A 23,709-nucleotide genomic window follows, 5' to 3' on the forward strand; every position below is an offset into this window, starting at 1 on the left:
GTCTTGGGATGGGGTGTGTAAGGTCAACACTCGCCAGTAAACCCTATCCTTTCGTGGTGGTGTGGGGTTTTTTTGGGGGGAGGGGGCTGGGCACCAAATCCAAATGTGGTCTTCCAGGTCTGAGGGCTTCGCCCTAGGAAGTCAAGACTGCATGACCTTCTAAGATCACGTAAAAATCTTATAATTACGCAATGGCCATAATTAGGGCTGCATTGCAAGGATCAGCTACCTACCGCAGGCCTGCAGCCCCAGGAAAGCTGCCCACAAGGCAATGAAGACCTTGGGCTGAAAAGGTTGTGTGATTTCTGCACTGCCGGGGGTTGGGCTAGATGACCCCTGGGTTCCCTTCAGTGACCTCAAAAGCTGCTTTATATGGAGTCAGATCCTTGATTTGTCTAGCTTCTGAAATATATTCTTCTGAAATATTTGGGCTTTCTTTAGCTACTGGAATGCCCCCTTCTCTCCCCCCCCCACCTAATGGAACTCATGTAGGATTTGATCTTGAGCTGCTCTTCTGCAAATGGAATGGCTCCTTGCGTTCCCAGAAGGAACTGCTTGCTGCTGCCCCCGAGCAAATTCAGGGGGGATGCGCTGCAAAGGGGGTGACAAATCAGGGAAAGTTGCATACCCTCCAACATTTCAAAATAGGGACATTCTATTCTACATCAGGAATAATAATAATAATAATAATAATAATAATAATAATAATAATATTTATTCCCCAGCCACTCTGGGTGGCTTCCAACCAAATATTAAAATACAGTAATACATCAAACATTAAATGCTTCCCTATACAGGGCTGCCTTCAAATGTCTTCTAAAAGTTTGTTAGTTGTTGTTCTCTTTGACATTTGGTGGGAGGGCATTCCACAGGGTGGGTGCCACTACCAAGAAGGCCCTCTGCCTGGTTCCCTGTAATTTGGCGTCTCGTAGTGAGGGAACCACCAGAAGGCCCTCGGCATTGGACCTCAGTGTCAGGGTAGAACGATGGGGGTGGAGACGCTCCTTCAGAAAAGTGGGTGGAAATTTGTGAGGGAAGGGATTGCGTACAACACTTTCAACACATAAATGGAATGAAATAAGATTTTGGCTGGAAGTTGTCTTGATAACAACAACAACAACAACAACAACAACAACAACAACAACAACAACAACAACAGTGGTGGTGGAAACTGCGAGGATGACCAGGAACATACCACAGTGTAAATCCTATTGAACTCAGTGGGACTTAGTTCTGAGTAGGCAGTTTAAAGCTCAATTTACAATAAAGGAATAAACACTTCACGTGTTTCCTTAAAAAAAAATGGCTAGCTGCTGAAGCTTTGCAATTAAATAATTTCAAGCGGATGGGTGACCTTTTCCTTCAAAATTATAGAGAGGGCTTTGTATGCCATCTTCAGCATTTCCTTCATTTGCTGCAGGTATTTTATTTTCAGTATAAACAGGACTCATTTTTTATACCAACAGTCACTTTTAATTGTTCTCTGAAAGGGAAAAGGAAAAGCGGGACATCCCAGGATCAAATCAGAAACCAGGATGGCTTCTGTGATTTCAGGACTGTCCCTGGAAAATTGGGACACTGGAGGGTATGCAGAATGGACTGCTTTGAGAACAGAATGCTCAGCTGTAACTCTGCAAGGCTGAGAAAGGCAGAGACTCACCCCCAAGCCCATCCAGTAAGCTTCATAGCTATGTGGCAGTATTTGAACCTTGGTTTCTTTCAGGTCCTAGTCTGCGACTCTAACCATTAGATCACACTGTATTAGGGCCTATAAATAGCAAAATTATTTTTTAATAAGGAATGGGGAAAATTTATAAGTTATCTTAAAGGCCATTGTAAATAGTTAAAATCGTTTGTATGATTGGAATATCACTTGTAGTTTAATGGTGAATTTTGGATATAATGGAAGGGGTAAAGGGTTTGGATTATCATAAAAGATGCGGGAGGAAATGATTAATAATAGGACCCACAAAGGAGAGGATGGAAGTGCAGGGGATTCCTTGGAATCTGGTTTTTATGATTTATGTTTGATGTATCTCTGTAAAATTGTGAGCTGAGAAACCAAATAAATTAATGAAAACAGCAGCAGCAGCACAATTATTGTCTGGATAATGCCTGTGTCTATATCACTAGACACATTTGCATTGATAATAATAATGCCAATAAGAAAACACAACAACAATTCCTTGTTTTGCTGAATGTCAGGGAGAGGCGGCTCTCACAGAGCCTTCTGAAATGACGGTGCTTTCCTGAAATGGACAAATGTCATTCTCTGGTTAAGAAATCATTAGTCACCCATTGCAATCAGAATTTCTCATTTTGTTGTGGTGGAGGGAGGATAGCCTTCCTTCTGAGAAAACACACTTTCTTCAGAAACAACGGGTGACAAAGAACTTGCAGTAACTGTAACATAAAATGCAAAGGTTGGACTATATGACCCCAGGGAGCCCATCCAACTCTGATTCAATGAATGCACAAGGTTGGCAAGTACACCCAAACAGCCCAGCTCTCTACATTGCAGCTCAGAATGCTAAATGCCATTTCAGAGGAAGCACTACTTATTATCATTATTGCTAAAGGTAAAGGTAAAGGGACCTCTGACCATTAGGTCCAGTTGTGGCCAACTCTGGGGTTGCGGCGCTCATCTCGCTTTATTGGCCGAGGGAGCCGGAATACAGCTTCCGGGTCATGTGGCCAGCAGGACTAAGCTGCTTCTGGTGAACCAGAGCAGCGCACGGAAACGCCGTTTACCTTCCCGCCGGAAGGTATTTATCTATTTGCACTTTGACCTGCTTTCGAACTGCTAGGTTGGCAGGAGCAGGGACCGAGCAACAGGAGCTCACCCCGTCGAGGTAAACGGCGTTTCCGTGTGCTGCTCTGGTTTGCCAGAAGTGGCTTAGTCATGCTGGCCACATGATCTGGAAGCTGTACGCCGGCTCCCTCGGCCAATAAAGCGAGATGAGCGACTGGACCTAATGGTCAGGGGTCCCGTTACCTTTACCTTTAAGTATTAGATAATCCCCAGGGCTAGCTGGCTGAATTGGTCCTACTTGGGCCAGCATGGAGGCCAGGGGAGAATTAGGTCCCTTTACCTATAATATGTAAAATGAACTACGGAAAGAGAAGAAGGGAAGTCATTGATATTTTAAGGATGTAAAATGAGTATCTTAAATTGTAAAACAGAAAACGTAACAAAAATTATATACAAAAAGGAAAAAGGAAAATCACCTCCTTTCAGTGACTGAATATTGCAGCCAACTCAAGGGGTCTTCATCCCCCCCAAAAAATATTTTGAGGCCCACCCATTAGTCAATGGGCATTGCCATTCAAATAGCGTGCGCACACTCTATTATGCGATCGATTATGTGGCTCGGAGCTTACCAGCCCTCCAGCCAATATTTTATTCAAGTTGGCACACCTGAGCAGGAGCTACAGGCTGTCTGCTTAGTAGGAACCATAAAGCAATTAGTTTTCCAGCTGGAGATAAGGAAGGCGATGGGGTGGGGGTGGGGAAATCCTTACGGAGCAAGACAATTTGGCTCCAGAGAGGGAGGGAGGGAGCAGTCCATCCACTTTACCCAGCTGGAAGGATAAATAAGTCCACCCACGCGTCTTGCTCCTCTCTGCCTCCGGCTAACTGCTAGACCAAAGGCAGCTCTCACCTGTGCGCCTCACCTGAGCGCGCGCACACCAGACTGGCAGCCCTTGCCGCCGGAGCACCCAACCCAGCTGCAGAGAGCCAGGAGGTGGGATTACAACCCCGGGCAGCCTATCGCCTGGCACGATGCAAAGCCCCGGGGGTGGTGCCCGCTGGCCCGTGGCTTCTTAATCGCATCATCTGCATCGGGGCTGCAACCGGAGTCAGGCGCAGACTCTGCTGCCCAGGAGGGAGAGGAGAGACGCACCAGGCGCAAACGAGGCTCAGGGACCACCCTCGACATGTCAGAGCAAAGATGGGTCCGGCTGTCCACCGAGGAGCCCACCAGCACCATCTGTGTGCTGGGCACAGAGATGTCCCTTGATGTCTGCGGGTAAGGAAGGCAATTGCCCTTATTCGTTTGCTCAGTGGTGGGGATTCTCCAGCCTCTGGAGCATGCACAGAGGGCCGAAGGGAAGGCGTAAAATCTTGCTGAACGGTGCATGATGCGAGAAGTATTTGGCAAATATAGCAAGCATCAACCCAAATCATCTCCGAGTCAGCCTGCTATATTTCCCTAAAAACAGGGAAGTTTTTAATGTTCGATTGGGTTTCTGTATATTCTGGAAGCTGCCCAGAGTGGCTAGAACGACCCAGATGGGTGGGGTACAAATACAGTAATAATAATAATTAATAATAATAATAATAATAAATAAATAAATTTTATTATTTATACCTCGCCTATCTGGCTGGGTTTCCCCAGCCACTCTGGACGGCTTACAACACATAAAAAACTGTAAAACATTAGACATTAAAAATATTAAAAATAATGAAATTATTAAGAAATTATTATATGGGCTGTGACTTTCAGTGCCAGTTGTGGGAGTGGGTTTGCAGGGCTGAGTCCTGGTCCAGATCCTGGGCCCCAAAGGGTTAACATAATGTGTGTGTCTGGAGCAGACTCAGATTGAAGCTGGGGAGAGTCCAAAATGTATTTCGGGGTGGCACAGTGTGTGTTTAAAGCTTGCTATTGCCCCCAGTGAATCCTGGGAACTGTAATTTGTGAAGGGTTCTGGGAATTGCACCTCTGTGAAGGTTAAGCTACAGTTCCCAGGGCAGGTTACACAATTAAAAAACAATTTTAAAAACAATTTTAAACAACTTAGTCACAGAAATAAGTTGGGTCCTATTGTCTGTCACCAGACCATAGTTTCTTCTTTGCACAATTTCAGAGGCAAGATTTGTTTTAAAGGAGTGAGCTCTTGCGGTATGTTCTCCAAGCGTGAGTTCTAGTTTTGAGTTTTTGTGTTCGGTCAGGTTATAAAAAGAAAACCATTTGTTTAAATATATCACAACACATTTTCTTTCTGTCTGCACCCTATCAGGTGTTGTATAGACCTGTAATTGATCCCACCAGCAGAGAATCGAAAATGTTGATGGGGGATTTGGGGATAGTGAGGAGTGTAATTGATCCTTATAAGCGCAAAAAACATAGAATTTAGACTACAGACAATCTTTATTGATAATTGTTTCCCCGATTGGTAAGGATTCCACCTGATTTGCTTCTGTTGGGCTTAGATGCCTTCTCATCAATGATTTGTCCAACACACACATTTCAGAGCCTATCTGCCTCACTTTCCTAACTGCAAAAAGTCTCCTTTTAAAAGGTGGATTTGTTACACTGTTTATTTTATAAAATTTATACACTGCTTTGATTGTTTGAGGACAAAACCTCAAAGCGGTTTACAAAACAGATAAAGCAACAAAATTATCACCAAGAAAAATAAACAACCATAACTTAAGACTTTTGAAAAGTCAAAATAACAATCGACTAAAAACAGATCAAAACTCACATCGACATTTCTAAGTATCTGGGGAGCCTTGTCCAAAGGAAAATGTTTTAGCAGGTGCCAAAAAGGGAGGGTGGTTGAAGTCGCCTACCTGATATCAATTGGCAGGGAGTTCCAAAGTGCAGGTTCTGCCACACCAAAAGATTTCTTACAAGTGTGGAAAAGGTGTTACCTTGCAGCTATAACATTGCCAGTTCTGCCGACTGAAGGGCAACAGAGTGCTTCAATCCACAAATTTCTGTGCTTGAGAATCCCCCCCCCCCACAAAAAAAATACTGACAAATATTAAATACTGTGGTGGAAACCTGAGTTTACAAAAGGTGGGGTAAATCTCAATGCCCAGTGGTGTGGAGGCAACCATCATTCCCAAAGTCTTTTCTTATGAACATAAGAAGACTCTGTGTCCCGTCTAGTCCAGCTTCCTGTTCTCACAGTGGCAGGGCAGATGCCCCAATGAGGAGCCCACAGCAGGATCCGAGCCAAAGAGCCCTCACCCCTCCTGGGGGCTTCCAGAAACTGGTGTTCATAAGCATTGCTGCCTCTGTCTGTACAGGCAGAGCAAGCCACTGTGGCTGGTATTCTTATCCAAAATAGTCACCATGAATTTGTCCAATCCTCTTTTAAAGCCTTCCAAGTTGGTGACCATCCCTGTGTCCTGTGGGAGGGAGTTCCCGTAGTTTAACTCTGCACCGCATGAAAAAAATTCTTCCTTTTATCCAACCTGATTCTTCCAATATTCTGCTTCATCCTAGCTTGTAGCCGTCGATAGGCTCCTCCTCCATGAATTTCCTGTGCCATATTCTCTGTCCAGCTTCTTCTTCCCTTGTTTTGCTCGCTCTGTGCCCTTTAACAAACAAAGCCAGTGATGGCAATGAACTCACCACCTAATCTGAAAGTTTAATTGGCAATGGGTGATGCCTGCAATGAGCCATTTGTTTTGCTCTGTTAAGCTAAAGCCACCCAGCTAGCTCGTTCCCAGATTGCTCCCCGGTGTGCTTCCGGAGGAAATGATAGAATCATAGAATTGTGGAGTTGGAAGAGATCCTAAAGGTCATTTAATCCAATCCCCTGCAAGGCTGAAGTCTCAGCTAAAGCATCCAAATGGCCACCTGATCTCTGCTTGAATACCTCCACTGAAGGAGAGTCCACCACCTTCTGAGAGAGCCTGTCCCACTGTCGAACTTACTGTCAGAAAGCAAATCCTGATGTTTAGGCGGACCCTCCTTTCTCATAACTTGAATCCATTAGTTAATTTCTATTCCATCTTTCCATTAATCCTCACAACAACCTTGTAAGGTAGGTTAGGCTTAGAGTGAGTGACTGGCCCCCACGGCCACCCAGTGAGCTTCCTTCACTGAGTGGGGATTTGAACCCTGGTCTCCTAGGTCCTGGCCTGACACTCGATCCACTACACCACATGGCTCTCCAGAGCAGGAGAAAACAAGCTTGCTCCATCTCCCATGTGACAGCGCTTCAGATATTTGAAGATGGCTATCGTATGGCCTCTCAGTCTCCTCTTTTCCAGCTCCTTCAACCATTCCTCATAAGGCTTGGTTTCCAGACCCTTGATCCTCTTGGTTGCCCTCCTATGCACACGTTCCAGCTTGTCAATATCCTTCTTAAATTTTGGTGCACAGAACTGGACACAGTATTCCAGCTGTTGTCTAACCAATGCAGAATAGTTACAGGTAGGTAGCCATGTTGGTCTGCCATAGTCAAAACAAAATAAAAAAACAGAGACATTGGATAGCTATTTTTAGCCATCCCACCCCTTGCTTTTTCCTGTCGTTAACAGTCGTCAACAGGTTTACCACCCCTATCAGCCAATTACCCATTCCCACCACCCTTCTAAGTAATACCCCTCCCACCCTCTCACTATATATAAGGGTCTGGTGACTTCTGTTTCAGTATATCTGAAGAAGTGTGCATGCACACGAAAGCTCATACCAATAACAAACTTAGCTGGTCTCTAAGGGACGCAGGTGGCGCTGTGGGTTAAAGCCTCAGCGCCTAGGGCTTGCCGATCGAAAGGTCGGCGGTTCGAATCCCTGCGGCGGGGTGCGCTCCCGCTGCTCGGTCCCAGCGCCTGCCAACCTAGCAGTTCGAAAGCACCTCCGGGTGCAAGTAGATAAATAGGGACCGCTTACCAGCGGGAAGGTAAACGGTGATTCCGTGTGCGGCTCTGGCTCGCCAGAGCAGCGATGTCACGCTGGCCACGTGACCCGGAAGTGTCTCCGGACAGCGCTGGCCCTCGGCCTCTTAAGTGAGATGGGCGCACAACCCCAGAGTCTGTCAAGACTGGCCCGTACGGGCAGGGGTACCTTTACCTTTACCTTAAGGTGCTACTGGAAGGAATTTTTTAATTTTGTTTCGACCAAGGCAAAATAGTGTGGTAATATTACTTCTCTTGATACAGCCTGTACAGTAATAGCATTCCCACCCCCACTGCTGCTTCCCCTGTTGACTCATGTTAAGCTTGTGGTCTACTAAGACCCCAGATGCGTTTCATATGTACTACTGGCAAGACAGGTATCCCCATCTTATATTTGTGCAGCTAGTTCTTTCTGCCTAAGTGCAGAAATTTACATTTGTCCCTATTGAAACTCGTTTTGTTAGTTTGGGTCCAGTTCTCCAATCTGTTACGGTCATCTTGATTTTGTCTTCTGCAGCATTAGCTACCCCTCCCAGTTTGGTGTCATCTGCAAATATGATGAGCACCCCCTCAATTCCTTCATCTAAGTTGATTATAAAGAGGTTGAACAACAACGGGCCCAGAACAGAACCCTGAACAGAACACTTGTCACTTTTTCCTAGGATGACAAGCAATCATTAGTGAGCACTTTTGGGGGTCGGTCAGTCAACCAGCTACAAATCCACCTAACAGTTAACTCATCCAGCCCACATCATACCAGCTTCTCTGCAAGAATATAATGGGGGACTTTGTAAAAAGCTGTACTGAAATCAAGATGCGCTATGTCCACAACATTCCCCTGATCCACCAAGCTTGTTATTCTATCAAAAGAAGAAACAAGATTCATCCAGCATGACCCATCTCATTATTATTTTTTAGGGTGGCCGACAGTCCAGATGGACCCAAGGGGATGGGGTGGGGTGGGGTGGGCCTTAAATTGCCTGCCACCTGCCATTTTCCCATTAAAAAAAAAACCTTTCTGATGAGGAGAGCTGTTTGACAGTGAAACGAACTCCTTTGGAAGGTGACAGGTTTTTAAACAGAGGCTGGATGTTTACCTGTCAGAGATGCTTCTGTTGTGGCTCCTGAATAACAGCAGTGGCTTGGACTCAGTGACCCTTAATATCTCTTCCAACTGTACGGTCCTATGATTCTGCTGCCCCCACGGTCCTATGATTCTATTTTACGGTCCTATGATTCTATGATTTTGCTGCCCCCACTGACAGTGCTTGAACCCCGCCCCAATTCCCTAGCTTGCTGTGAATTTAAGATGTGAAGTTGGCATTATCTGAACAATTGGCTTATTTGGGCAGCTGTATAATGGTCGTAAATGAATGCTTTTTAATGTTAGCGATGCATCGATGGGTGCTTTTGCTGTTGCTCAATCCCCCTGGCTGACATTGGGCAGTAGTCAATTCTGTTTGACTCAGAACAGACCTATTGAAAGTAAAGGACCCAACTTGCTTATTGAGTGCGTTTATACTACTCTTTTCCTCAAGGGGTTCAAGGTGATGTGCCCAGGTCTCCCATCTCATTTAAGCCCCACAACAAACCTGCAAAGTAGGTTAGGCTGAGTGGCACAGACTGGTTCCCAGCAAGCACCATTACTGTATGGCTGATCTGTTGTTGTTTTGGGGGTGAGCCTGGCTTAATATAATAATAAATAATAAATATTTTAATTTCTATTCCACCCATCCAGTTGGGTTTCCCCAGCTACTTTTATATATATGCTTACAGTATATATAAAAATACAACAATTCAGACAGATATTCCCAGGTGTGAAAAAAGGTTATTATGTATGCCACTACTGCGGCCTCCCCTGTTTTGTTAGCCCCAAAATGGAAAATGAGTGAGGTCCCAACTAAAGAATGGCAATTTAAACTGACGGAATATGCGCAGCTTGCAGACTTAACATATAGAATAAATGTCCAAACTTTTTTCAAAGAGGGCCAGATTTGATGAAGTAAAGGGCCGTGAGGGCTGACCAAGGTTGTTGTTTTCCCCCAGGGGCTGGATTAAACTGACCAGCGGGCCAGATTACGCCCCCGAAACAGACTTTGGACATGCCTGAATTAAGATAACAAGTAGGGCCTAGGTTATAAGAATGTTGGAAAATGTTTATTGAATATATACGGAAAAATTGTGTACACTTGGAAATATTGGCAGCATTAAGAGAAATTCAACAGTGAAGATAAGTTTTGATGGATGCAATAATGGAATACCGAATGGTTTAGTTTATGTAAAATATGCAGGGATTTATGACATGCAAAATGAACCATGGAAAGAGAAGGAAGTCATGGATATTTTAAGGATGTTTAAATGAGTATTCAAAATCGTAAAACAGAAAGATTAATAAAAATGTGTATATATATATGTACACACACACGCCAAACATCAAACAGAATATCCTATGCAAGCAACAAACAAATCAATAAATCAATAGAGACCATTAATAACAATAAACAGTTTACAGTTATACCCAAATAGGTGGGTGATCATTAGATGTTCTGAAAACTCTTCCTCAATTTGACACACACACACACACACACACACACACACACACACACACTGGTCAAAACAGGGTGACATGGCCCTCTGACTGAAAACTTTCAGCCACCCTTGCCTTTCCTGTCAAGTCTATGTGAGAATGAGTTAATCCTTTGTGGAATGGCGGAGGCACGCCCTCTGCTGCAGCTGAACTTCGGTTGCCCTTGGGCACCTCTGTAAGATATCTAGCCTCATCTGGAGGAGTCTGACTTCCCAATCAGCCCAACAGCAACACAAGCTGAGCAATCCCCAGGGACCTGGCCACCCATGGCACATGGACAAAAAACCGCTGACTCAACAGCCACCGCCTGCCACAAGGCCAGAGGTTGGGCTGCGCTGGGCCAAACTGGTTGAATCTTCCTCCCGGAAGTCGGGCACACAAAGGGCAGCTCACAAGCAGCCTTTCTGACCCACACAAGTGGGGCGCTCAGGCACCCCCCATCCTCTGCCCCATTTGATGATGGCAATTTCAATAATAATAATAATAATAATATTTTTTTATTTATACCCTGCCCTCCCCAGCCAAGGCCAGGCTCAGAGCGGCTTACAAGCACTAATAAAAACAAGATGAATGATTACAAACTTAAAAACAAAAATAAAATACAACATTAAAATAATGGAACATTAAAATATTAAAATGTAGCCTCATCGCAGGAGGAGAAGGAAAAGAAAAAAAAGAGAGAGGGAGGGAGGGAGGGAATCAAATTGGCTCCAAGCCAAAGGCCAGGCAGAACTGTTTCTTCAGTTTACGACAAGACTGGGGACTCTATGACCCTCAAGAGGTTGTGCAATTGGGAGCTGAACCCCGTCCATCTGGCTGGGTTTCCCCAGCCACTCTGCCTGGCTTACAACAAATTATTAAAAATACAATAAAAAAAACTTCCCTAAACAGGGCTGCCTTCAGAGGTCTTCTAAAAGTCAGATAGTTGTTTATTTCCTTGACATCTGATGGGAGGGCGTTCCACAGGGTGAGTGTCACTACTGAAAAAGCCCTCTGCCTGGTTACCTATGGGACGCGGGTGGTGCTGTGGGTTAAACCACAGAGCCTAGGACTTCCAATCAGAAGGTCGGCGGTTCGAATCCCCGCAACAGGGTGAGCTCCGGTTGCTCGGTCCCTGCTCCTGCCAATCTAGCAGTTCGAAAGCACGTCAAAGTGCAAGTAGATAAATATGTACCGCTCTGGCGGGAAGGTAAACGGCATTTCCGTTCGCTGCTCTGGTTCGCCAGAAGCGGCTTAGTCATGCTGGCCACATGACCCGGAAGCTGTACACTGCCTCCCTCAGCCAATAAAGCGAGATGAGCGCCGCAACCCCAGAGTTGGCCGCGACTGGACCTAATGGTCAGGGGTCCCTTTACCTTTACCTGGTTACCTATAAATGCATCTATTGCTTGATTGTGTACAATAATCCCAACCATCCCACAAAGTGGCTTTGGGGAAAAAAGCAATAAAATGATCCATATGAAAAATTACCAAAAAACTTTCAAAATGTTAAAATAGCAATGGATTAAAAGAACAGATTAAAACTCTCACTGGCTTTCTAAGCATCTGGGCAGGATTCTCTAAACAATGTTTTAAGCAGGTGACAAAAAAAAAATTATACTGAAGGCAGCTGACTGGTATCAATGGGCAGGGAGTTCCGAAGTGCAGATGCTGCAGCAGTAAACAGTTGAATTCTTACAAATGCAGCATGAGTAGGATGTGGCAGCTTTACAATGCCAGTTCCACCCATGGAAGTGGCTCAGTGGGCATTATGGAGTAAGGCGACCTCCAGAATGCGGCAGCTAGACTGGTGACTGGGGGCGGCCGCCGAGACCACATAACACCGGTCTTGAAAGACCTACATTGGCTCCCAGTACGTTTCCGAGCACAATTCAAAGTGCTGGTGTTGACCTTTAAAGCCCTAAACGGCCTCGGCCCAGTATACCTGAAGGAGCGTCTCCACCTCCATCGTTCTGCCCGGACGCTGAGGTCCAGTGCCGAGGGCCTTCTGGCGGTTCCCTCATTGCGAGAAGCAAAGCTACAGGGAACCAGGCAGAGGGCCTTCTCGGTCGTGGCGCCTGCCCTGTGGAACGCCCTCCCATCAGATGTCAAAGCAATAAATAACTACCTGACATTCAGAAGACATCTTAAGGCAGCCCTGTTCAGGGAAGTTTTTAATCTGTGATATTTTAGTGTATTTTTGGTTTTTATGGAAGCCGCCCAGAGTGGCTGGGGAAACCCAGCCAGATGGGCGGGGTACAAATAATAAATTATTATTATTATTATTATTATAAGTACTTCAAACCAGACTCTGACTCCCATCAGTCCTGGAAGCCAGCATGGCCAATGATCATGGATTACTAGGGGAGTTATAGTTCAGCAACATTCAGAGGGCTGCAGATTTGCCATCCCTGCTTTAGAGGAAGGCAGAATTAGTTGTAATGGAAGGTAGCTGTGAGGGGCAGTAAAGGCAACTGATGACCCAGTTCACGAACAGGGAGCCTTTGGCCCTCCAGATGTTGTTGTACTCCAGTTCCCATCAGTCAGAGATGCTTCGCCAGAGATGCTGATGGGATTTGGAGTCCAGCAATCACAGGAAGGCCGCAGGTTCTCCATGATTAGGACGATGATAAGTAGGGGTAGTAAATGCAAGTGATGGTTTAGTTCAGGGCTGGGAAAGCTGTAGCCCTGTTGCTACCTTTGAAGATGACCCAGAAACTACAACTAATCCAGAAAGCGGCAGCTTGACTGGTGATTGGGAGTGGCTGCTGAGACCACATAACCCCGGTTCTGAAAGACCTACATTGTCTCCCAGTACGTTTCCGAGCACAATTCAAAGTGTTGGTGCTGGCCTTTAAAGCCCTAAACGGCCTCGGCCCAGTAGACCTGAAGGAGCGTCACCACCCCCATCATTCAGCTGGACACTAAGGTCCAGCTCCAAGGGCCTTCTGGCGGTTCCCTCACTGCAAGAAGCAAAGTTACAGGGAACCAGGCAGAGGGCTCTCCCATGAGATGTCAAGGAAATAAACAACTATCTGACTTTTAGAAGACATCTGCTTAGGGAAGTTTTTAATGTTTGATGTTTTTAATATTCTGTTGGGAGCCGCCCAGAGTGGTTGGGGAAACCCAGCCAGATGGGCAGGGTATAAATAATAAATTATTATTATTACCATATTATTATTATTATTATTATTATTATTATTATTATTATTATTATTCAGCTCCCAATTGTACAACCTCTTGAGGGCCATAGAGTCCCCAGTCTTGTCGTAAACTGAAGAAACCATTCCTGTAAAAAATGTGGCGTTGTCCCAGCCAGAGAAGTCAGGATGGAGCAGGAATCCAGGCTGGGTAGAACGTAAGAACAGGATTAGGCCAGTGGGGCCCCACCTAGTCCAGCCTCCTGTTCTCCCGGTGGCCAAACAGGCAAGGAAACCAGACAAGGATAGGAGCCCGAGAGCAACTCTCCCCTCCTGTGGTTTCTAGCAACTAATATTCAGAAGAGTTGCTGCTCCGACTGCAGGCCTAGGAAAGCCTCATCCAGCTGGAGCTGAGCTAATCAGTCTGGGCGTGAGCTGGTTGCAGGATAATGAGCGGCAGAGATTGGATGTGCCAGCGATCAGAGCCCGGCATGGGGGATGTGTTGAGACTTGCCAGCTGGGCCTCTTAAGAGGATCTGAATGTGCAGGCATCAGCAGGCAATGACCTGCAGCCATGCTTATCAGGGGGCTAGGGTTCCGATCCAGGTTACAGGAGCCTCCCAGGAAAAGGCAGGGTTGCAGGGGGCAGCAGCCTCCAAAGAAATGAAGGTCAAGCAGGGAGAATCGGGGGTGGTGGGGTGGGGTCCAGGTCCAATATGAGATCCAGAGGCTGGATCAGCACCAGCCCAGGGTCAGTATTGCAGAGGATAGGCTCAGGAGTGAAAGAGCTGGCCTGTTTTCAGCCATTAGGAAGCTCAGAAGGGAGACCTTGATTGCTCTGTGGTTCCTGCATTTTGTGTGTGTGTGTGTTGGGGGGCGGGTTGGACTAGATTACTCTTGGGGTCCCCTACCAATTCTATGATTCTGGCCTCCTAACCCACCCCAGCTGCTAGGAGCAAAGGAACCTCAAGGACAGCTTGCGCATGAGGAGACCCTTTGCTCACAAGCTGCACAGTGACTCTGCAGCTGTCGAAGCATGATCCATTGTCTTTTTGGCTCAGATCAAATTCGTGTACTTGCAAGATTGTCTTCCCCCATACAAGCCCATTTGTCTGCTTTGATTTGCAAAACTAGCAGCATTGCAGGTGCTACTTATTGCTCGTTCTGCATTTGTAAATAATTGATATATTTACACTTTGGAACTCCCTGCCTCTTGATGTAAGACAAAGATGCTCTTGTACTCTTGGAGAGTCAGGAAAAGGTGGACTTGGACCCAGAATGGAGGGGCTGTCTGCACGTACTTAAGGTTCTTCTGCTAGATGTGTTGACGTTTGACGCCTGACCCTTTCCTATCTGGCAACCAAACCCTACACAAACAACACCTTGCTAGTCCACTATGCTTCTACAAGCCACAAGGCTTTTGTTCTAACCTTGCTTGTCACGACGCTGGTTGGTTGCTTGGTAAGGGGAGATGAGAGCAAAAAAGAGAGCTTAATTTCTCCCGGTTTGGCAACTTCTGGCCTACTGGCTCAGGGCCCGATGATGACATCTCAGAGGGTTTGGCCTTTGTGGGAAAGGATCCAAGAGGAAGCTGGCACAGACACCCACTCAGCCCTTGGGAAGGGCCCGAGCCCTGAAACCACAAAAACTGGTGCCAGATTCTTACCTAATCTGAGGAGTGTAATAAGAATCCTAAGGTCTCAAAAATAAAACAAATGTTTGTAAGTGCACAGGTAAACACACAAGTACCTATAAAACACAAGTACCTATAAAAACCACATGTCTGAAATGGTACAGGTGAGCAATCCTGAAGCCATCTTGACTCTCCTAAAGACTCTAAACCAGGCACCCCCCAACCTGTGGCCCTCCAGATGTTTTGGCCTACAACTCCCATGGTCCCTAGCTAACAGGACCAGTGGTCAGGGATGATGAGAATTGTAGTCTAAAACATCTGGAGGGCTGAAGATTGGGGGATGCCTGCTCTAAACCATTGTTTCCCAAACTTGGGTCTCCAGCTGTTTTTGGACTACAATTCCCATCATGCCTAGCTAGCAAGACCAGTGGTCAAGGATGATGGGAATTGTAGTCCAAAATCTGCTGGCGATCCAAGTTGGGGAAACACTGCTCTAAATTTTTCTTCTGCAGAAGGAAATATCTTGGAGAAACCTTTCCCAATTGTTCTTTCACTTACAAATCCTCCCAATCTTGTCTTAAGGGCATATTTTGTGTATGAACCGGGTTGGCCTACGACCTGGATTCAAGAACTCAGGTATTTGCTGTCTCAAAAGAATGGCCAGACCTCCCAGGTAATGCAATCAATGAAACCTTATCAGGTATCCTGGCAGACAGGAAAGAAGCTACACTCTCAAATTTCTGTTGTAGACCGCCTCTTTCTGTGATGGTTTGTAGGATGCTTTTTAGGTGGTCTTTCAGTAAGGTATTGGGCAATTTCAAAAGTCTTTAAAGGTTCTTGCACACCTTTGTTCTTGGTCTCTCACCTCCTTGCAAGGAGGTGGGAAACTCTCTTGCAACAGAAAAATAAATATCTGCCTTGCTTGCGTTGCTTCCTGCCTCCATCCTTTTATCTCTGACCGATAATGAACTTGGGGGGGACACTGTATCCCTTAGGATAGTAGAGTTGGAAGAGACCCTGAGTCTAACCTGCTGCACTGAAGGAATCTCAGCTAAAGCTGGAGTTCCAGAGATTAACTACTGCCGCACTAAAAGACTGATTTCTCGCTAGCGAATCCACTTCATTCACAACTTATATCTGTGTGAATAAAAATCATTTGGATATTTTTTTTAAGGGACACTTTTTCACTTTTAAGTAGGAGTGTATAGATGAGCATCTTTGAAGATGACACCTCCAGGCTACCTTCTAAGATGGCCTGTGGCAATGACTGCTTTTAATATTAAAAAGAAATCCCCTCATTGCCAGGAATCTCATTGGCTGATCTCAAGCCCGTCATTACCTTTTGGCCTGGTCTACCTCCTAGGGTTGTTGGGATAAAATGGAGGGAAGGATGGAGATCTCTTTTTAGGAGCAAAATTTAAATGGAAAATGGAATGGGTGATGTGAATTATCCTCTCTCTCTCTTTCAGGGCAGCCCCAAGTGGTGCTACAGCCTTTGATGTCTGGGGAACATCTGGGGTGAACCTCTATATTATCCACAATGGGGAGGTTTTGAAGATCCCCTCTTGTGTGCCCAAATGGCCCCTTGATTGTAAAGTTGAGGTGGTGGTCATGATGGACCAGCCAAGCGCTGAAGTCAACGAGGACAAGGTGAGAAACTCCGATGGCTTTAATGGATCAGAGGGGGAAAGGAAAGAGCTAGACCTGATTCGGAAAAAGGTGCGCCGGCATTACTATAGCTATCACTGAAGCAGCTTCCCTGTAAGAAAAGGTTGCCACATTCAGGACTTTTTAACTTTGAGAAAAGGCGAGGAAGAGGTGATAAAGTGCATCCCGAATCACATCTGTTGTTGTCCTTCAGTATACCCGAAGGAGCGTCTCCACCTCCATCGTTCAGCCCAGACACTGAGGTCCAGCTCCGAAGGCCTTCTGGCGGTTCCCTCACTGTGAGAAGTGAGGTTACAGGGAACCAGGCAGAGGGCCTTCTCGGTAGTGGCACCCGCCCTGTGGAACGCCCTCCCACCAGATGTCAAGAAAATAAACAACAATAAATATTCCATTTGCTGAAATTGGCCATATCTTGGCAGGTCAGAATTTCATACTACAAGGACAACGGGAGGACACCAATGGCGAAAGCTCTGCTGCACCTCACCTGCGTGGGTAAGACAGGAACTGTATAGAAAATAGAATGTGTGTGTGTGTGTGTGTGTGTGTTTTACGGGATAGTTACTCACAGTAAAATGTTAACACCATGAAGACCTGCTTCCAGAGGACTAGCACTTTAAAGACAAACAACTTCATTATGACAGAAAACTTTCATGGACGACAGTTCGCTTCATCAGCTGCATGAAGTTAAACTATGGAACTCACTCCCACATGAGGCAGTGACGAACACCAGCCTAGACGACTTTAAAAGATTTGACAGATTCGTGGAGGAGAGGGCTATTGATAGCTATGTTCCAGTATTTGGTACCACAGACATCCTGGCATCAGCAAGCCATCTTGCCAGGCTGTTTGGGGATCCCGCATGCAAATTTTCTCTGTTTCCTCCCTTGTCTCTCCCCCCCCCCATGCTGCAGAAATCTCCCTGGATGCAGACACGAACCGTTCAGGAACCGTGCAGAGGAGAGCCAAGAATAAGGTCAGGAAGGAGGGATAGGGGAGTCCGGGCATATTGAGTGTGTTTATTTATATCCAAAAAGCAAAGGCTGCTTTTCCACCTGAAGGGCCCTTCAAGGCAAGAAACCCAAGAGCCTTTCAGCAAGGAGGGGGGTGGAGCCTGTGGAGAGGGGGCATGGCCTAGTGCTGGAGAGAAATCCCGTGGTGGGGTGCATTTTGACCCTGGGCCTTAGGTCCCCTCACAACCCTACCTTAAAACCAACCTGTTCCTTCTGTAGTTGTGAGATACAAGTACAGTCATACCTCAGGTTAAAGTAGCTTCAAGTTAAGTATTTTTGGGTTGCGATCCGGAAGTAATGGAGCGTGTTACTTCTGGGTTTTGCCACTCGCACATGCGCAGACACTCAAAATGATGTCATGCGCATGTGCAGACCCGTGTTACATTTACTTCAGGATGCGAACGGTGCTCCGGAATGGATCCCGTTCGTATCCTGAGGTACCACTGTACTGGGTCCCAGGGGTGAACGAAGGCGTCGTGACACCCGGGACGGGGCATTGCTACGTAGGGCGCATGGGCGGCATTGTTACGTACAATGCACCACCGTGCATAGAGACGCCGCACATGCACTGTACATAGCAGTTTGTTGCTGGCACCAGGATCCTCTGCTCGCGGCTGCAGCTGTGAATGGAGGATCCTCCACATGCAGCTGTGGCAGCGCGATGGCTGCTTGCGCCGCCGCGGAGGGGCGAGCCCCCGAGGGGTGCCTTATTGTCACCCCCCAAACATGGCACCTGGGGTGCCCCCCCCATTGCGACGCCACTGTTGGGTCCCACATATTTGTGGTGGGGCTAAGCCTCGTGGTTGATGTTTTTTGTCCCTGCAGAAAAACTGGACGTGGGGACCCGAAGGCAAAGGAGCCATCCTCTTGGTCAATTGCGACAGGGACGAACCTCAAGATAAAATGGACAACGAGGACAAGAAGCTGGAATCGTTTGTTGGTCAGTAACTGACGGATCCAAGGCTACCTAAACGGCCTCGGTCCAGTATACCTGAAGGAGCTTCTCCACCCCCATTGTTGTGCCCGGACACTGAGGTCCAGTGCCGAGGGCCTTCTGGCGGTTCCCTAGCTGCGAGAAGCCAAGTTACAGGCAGAGGGCCTTCTCAGTAGTGGCGCCCGCCCTGTAGAACACCCTCCCACTGGATGTAAAAGAGGAAAACAACTACCAGACTTCTGAAGGCAGCCCTGTTTAGGGAAGCTTTTAATGTTTAATAGATTGTAGTATTTTAATAGTCTGTTGAAAGCTGCCCAGAGTGGCTGGGGAAACCCAGCCAGATGGGTGGGGTATAAATAAATTATTATAATATTATTATTATTATTATACCTTACATTGAGTCAGACACTCAATGTAACACTGAACGGCAGCAGCTGCTCAGGGCAGGGGGGTGCTTCAACCTACCTGAGGATGCCAGGAATTGAACCTGGGACCTTCTGCAACAAGGCAGGCCCTTCCCTTAAAAACCGAGATTCTAGTCCACATCGTTCTGAAGGAAGGACTTTTTTGAATCGTCTCTTCCCAGCCCTACCTACAGATGCCAGGGATTGAACCTGGGAGATCATCAATCATGTGTTAGAAACTAAGAGATGAAAGCTAGGAGCTAAACAGCACCTTAAACCTAGGTTATGGGTGCAACAGCGGACTGTCTAGGCGTGCTTTTTCTATAACAATACAAAGCTGAAGATGAATGAACTGCAGCTAAAATCTTATGTTCCTTTTTCACATGGTCTAGTCCTTCCCCTGCCCACCCCCCTAATATTCTTAAGAGGGTCTCTTCTCCAGTCTTCAGAGAATGGCTAGAAGTGGGGAGGCAGAAAAATGTCCTCCTTTCCTTCCACTCTGCAGATTCAATCTGAAATCTTACTGCCCCCAGAGCTAAGAAACTGCTTGCGCTAATGAAATCCCGTCACAAAAATGCGCCTGGAACAATGGGAGTTTCGAACACTGATCCTTCCCCTAAATTAAAGTAAGAACCTCGTCCTCATTGTTCTTAGAATTTGTAGAGTTGGAAAGGGTCTTTTTAGCTGGATTCTTTTGCCCAACGTGGAGCTTGAACCCACAACCCTGAAACTGAAAGTCTCCTGCTCTACTGGCTGAGCTACCCCAGCTCTGAATAAAGGTGGTTGATTTAAACTCCATTCAGCTCAGAGCTTTGCTACTGAGCTACAGTCAGTTTCCCTCTGCTTTCCTCTCCAGACCGCAGGGATATGTCACTGATGATCCTGACAACACGTGGGCCTGAGGACATTTTTGAGGATCACCAGCTGGTCCTCCACGTCTCAGCATCGGACGCCGACAAAGTGGGAGTTTTCCACGCTCAGGGTAAGTGTTGTGGGGTTCTCCAGCAGCAGTGGTTCATCTCAGGTGCCAAAATGTCCAATGGGAGTTGGAGTCCAGCAACATCTGGGAAGGTTGCAAGTTTCACATCTACAGACTAGACCATCACTTGCCTTCACTGTCCCTAGCTGCCCTCTTCACAGTTCTGGCTTCTTTTAATGTAGAGATAGGGAACCTGTGACTTCCCCAGAGGCTGTTTCATCAGAGCTGTCATTTTCTCTGACCATTAGCCATGCCGGGCCAGATGGCAGCTGGAGTCCGGCAACATCTGGAGAGCCACAGATGTGTTTCCCAAGATAAATTCAACAGTGTAAATAAGTTTTGATGGATGTAACAATGGATTACTGAATGGTTTGGTTCATATAAAATATGCAGGGATGTATGGTATGCAAAAGGAACGCGGGTGGCACTGTGGGTTAAACCACAGAGCCTAGGACTTGCTGATCAGAAGGTCGGCAGTTCGAATCCCCACGACAGGGTGAGCTCCCATTGCTGGGTCCCTGCTCCTGCCAACCTAGCAGTTCGAAAGCACGTCAAAGTGCAAGTAGATAAATAGGTACCGCTCCAGCGGGAAGGTAAACTGGCCACATGACCCGGAAGCTGTACGCTGGCTCCCTCGGCCAATAAAGCGAAATGAGCACCGCAACCCCAGAGTCGGCCACGACTGGACCTAATGGTCAGGGGTCCCTTTACCTTTTATGGTATGCAAAATGAACCACGGAATGAGAAGAAGGGAAATCATTGATTTAAGGTTGTTTAAATGAATATTTTGAAATGTAATTTATATATATATATATATATGATGATCCCCATCCCTACTCTAAATTCTGATTTTCTTTGCTGATGTGTGAACGCAACCCCTTGGCATGAAAGTGGAGATACAATATGTACTTTTTTGTTACACAAGAAAATCTTTAATCCATCATCATCATCATCATCATCATCATCATCATCATCATAGAATTGGAAGGGACAGCGAGGGTCATCTAGTGCAACCCCTGCAATGCAGGAAAGTTTTGCCCAATGTGGGGCTCGAACCCACGACCTTCAGATTAAGAGTCTTGTGCTCTACCGACTGAGCTAACCCAGCCATGTGGCAGTGAGTTCCAGGGGTATAGTTAATCAAAACCAGTTTATTTGACAGCGATGAAGAGTTTGCTTCCAGAAACAAGCAAGCAAGCAAACGAACGAATGAATGAGGGACAGGCACATGATTTTGTATGAGAAATGACGGGTTTGATTTACAGGGAAAAGAAAGAAACTCAGTCAGCACAAGCACGTCCTGGGTCATGGGAAATCCTCCTATGTGGTGGAACCTTCCTGCGACGAAGAGGAGCACCATTTCTATGTGGAAGGGCTAGCGTTTCCTGACATTGGCTTCTCTGGACTCGTGACATTCCACGCCACTCTGATAGAGGCCACCGCCAAGGTATGGGCAGCCAAAAAAGGAAATGTGTCAGAAAGGCAAGGGGTTACTGGGGTGTTGGATAATTAAGGGCATTAAAAGAAGCCTGCAGCTGAATCAGGCCTTCTAGCCTCCCTCGCAGTGATCAACAGATCCCCAATGGGAATCCTGCAAACAGGACCTGAATGGTGGTGTCCCCACTTGGGATTCCCAGCAGCTGGGATTCAGAAATATTGCTGCCTCCATCGATACAGGTGGAATGTTGCTATTGTGACTAGTATCTGTTGACAGTCTTATCTCCTCCCTGAATTTCTCCGGAGAATAAAACAGCCTATTATTTTGTATTTTCTTCCTCACCGTAGCCTCCTTTTCTTGTCTTAGGAAAAAACCAGGTCTGTAGGGGTTGTTTGTTTTTAAGCCCAGGGTTACTCATTTTTTCACCAAAACACAGCTTGGGGCTCTACATGAGCTGGCAAAATGCAGGGGCCAGTGTCTTGGCTGCCACAGCAGAATGCAACTACTGCCTGCTTGCCCAAGACTTTATCTCAGCCCATTTGGGCTTGGGCTCATGTTATATTTCTGCAGCTAAATTCAAGATATGAAGCATGCTGTCCTAGTAAGCACTCAGGCCTAGCATTTTATCCTCCCAATTGTCCTTCTTGGAATTTAACCCAAGCTGGCAACCCTCACCACGTCTCATGGCAGAAAATTCCATTGGGTGTGATGATGACGACGATGATTTATTTATGCCCCACCCATCTGGCTGGGTTTCCCCAGGCACTCTGGGCGGCTCACAACAGAATATTATTATTATTATTATTATTATTATTATTATTATTAAAATAAATAAATAAAGTGATAAAACATCAAAGATTAAAAACTTCCCTAAGGGCTGCCTTCAGATGTCTTTTAAAAGTTGAATAGTTTTTTTATTTCCTTGACATCTGATGGGAGGGCGTTCCACAGGGCAGGCACCACTACCGAGAAGGCCCTCTGCCTGGTTCCCTGTAGCTTCACTTCTCGCAGTGAAGGAACCGCCAGAAGACCTATTATTTTATTTATTTATTAATAAATAGTGGGATCCCATACAGTGGGGTATTGGGACTGACCTGCTGGAAGAAATGTTCTCCACACCTGCTCTTGGGTACAATATAAGAGGCAATAGCTTCTGTTCATTCTCGGAGGAGTTTTGGTCCTCTAGATTTCGCTAAGCTGGACCATCACTTGCCTTCGCTACCCCTCCCTGCCTCCATCACAACTCTGCCTATTTATACTGTTGTGATGGGAAATCTGTGACATCCCTGTCCCTCGAGATGCTGCTGGATTGGAGCCTTTCCCCCCTACCATTAGGCATGCTGCTTCCTGGAGGTGAGACTGTCATGTGCCTGAATAGTTCTTGTTTTAGTCTCTCTTTCCAACCTCTTTCTCAGCTGCCTCTGCTCTCCTCCACTACAGGCGCTTCCTGAGGTCCCAATTTTTAACGACACTGTTGTCTTCCGCGTCACTCCGTGGATCATGACCCCCAATACCTTGCAGCCGATAACGGTTTACGTCTGCAGGTGAGAGCTTCTGCAAATAAGTGCGCATCACTGTGGCCCAGTGCACAGATGCACAAGCATAGGACTCATGGATCAGGTGTGCCATGTCAGGGATGGGACACTGATGGTGGTCTGAGGTGAGGCAGGGACTGAGAGCCGTGTCAGTGGTCGAAACCAATCAGGATCAGAGGGAAGACTGGAACTCAGGTCTGGAGATCCAAGACCAGAAATGCCAGAGCTCAGGTAGGCTTCGTCGTTCAAGAGAAGCATCACTAGCCTGAGAACATCAGAGAAGCCCGGCAGCTCTCCCTGTCAGTTTGCATTTCTTAGTGCAGAAAGTATTGATCTGATGTGTAGAAATCTTTCCTATTCTACTTAATTCAAGAGGGTTCTGGAAGCTTCTGTGTGAAAGAAACAAGCAGAATGTTCCTGATGTTTGGGTTATACCAGGGGTCAGCAACCTTCTTCAGCCATGGGCCGGTCCACCATCCCTCAGACCATGTGGTGGGCCGAACTATATTTTGGGGAAAAAAGAACGAATTCCTATGCCCCATAAATAACCCAGAGATGCATTTTAAATAAAAGCACACATTCTACTCATGTAAAAACACCAGGCAGACCCCACAAATAACCCACAAATACATTTTAAATAAAAGAACATATTCTCATGTAAAAACACGCTGATTCCTGGACCGTCCGTGGGCCAGATTGAGAAGGCGATTGGGCCGCATCCGGCCCACGGGCCTTGGGTTGCCTACCCCTGGATTATACCTGG

At 46.5% G+C, this 23,709-nt stretch overlaps 1 protein-coding gene across 1 annotated transcript in view; it reads left to right on the plus strand.

The window, feature by feature from the left end:
* Positions 1-3,877: 3,877 nt before the first annotated feature.
* Positions 3,878-23,709, plus strand: part of LOC307222020 (protein-arginine deiminase type-3-like) — a 30,885-nt gene continuing 11,053 nt past the window's right edge. Inside the window, exons 1-8 of the mRNA XM_079987025.1 lie at positions 3,878-4,031; positions 16,448-16,628; positions 17,066-17,138; positions 17,558-17,619; positions 18,482-18,596; positions 19,851-19,976; positions 21,239-21,420; positions 22,852-22,955. Of these exons, the coding sequence (XP_079843151.1) occupies positions 3,940-4,031; positions 16,448-16,628; positions 17,066-17,138; positions 17,558-17,619; positions 18,482-18,596; positions 19,851-19,976; positions 21,239-21,420; positions 22,852-22,955 (935 nt within the window). The 5' untranslated portion in view covers positions 3,878-3,939. The remainder of the gene's footprint in view (positions 4,032-16,447; positions 16,629-17,065; positions 17,139-17,557; positions 17,620-18,481; positions 18,597-19,850; positions 19,977-21,238; positions 21,421-22,851; positions 22,956-23,709) is intronic.

The sequence above is a fragment of the Podarcis cretensis genome (genome assembly GCF_951804945.1).
Source record: "Podarcis cretensis genome assembly, chromosome: 8".
NCBI classification, from domain to species: Eukaryota; Metazoa; Chordata; class Lepidosauria; order Squamata; family Lacertidae; genus Podarcis; species Podarcis cretensis.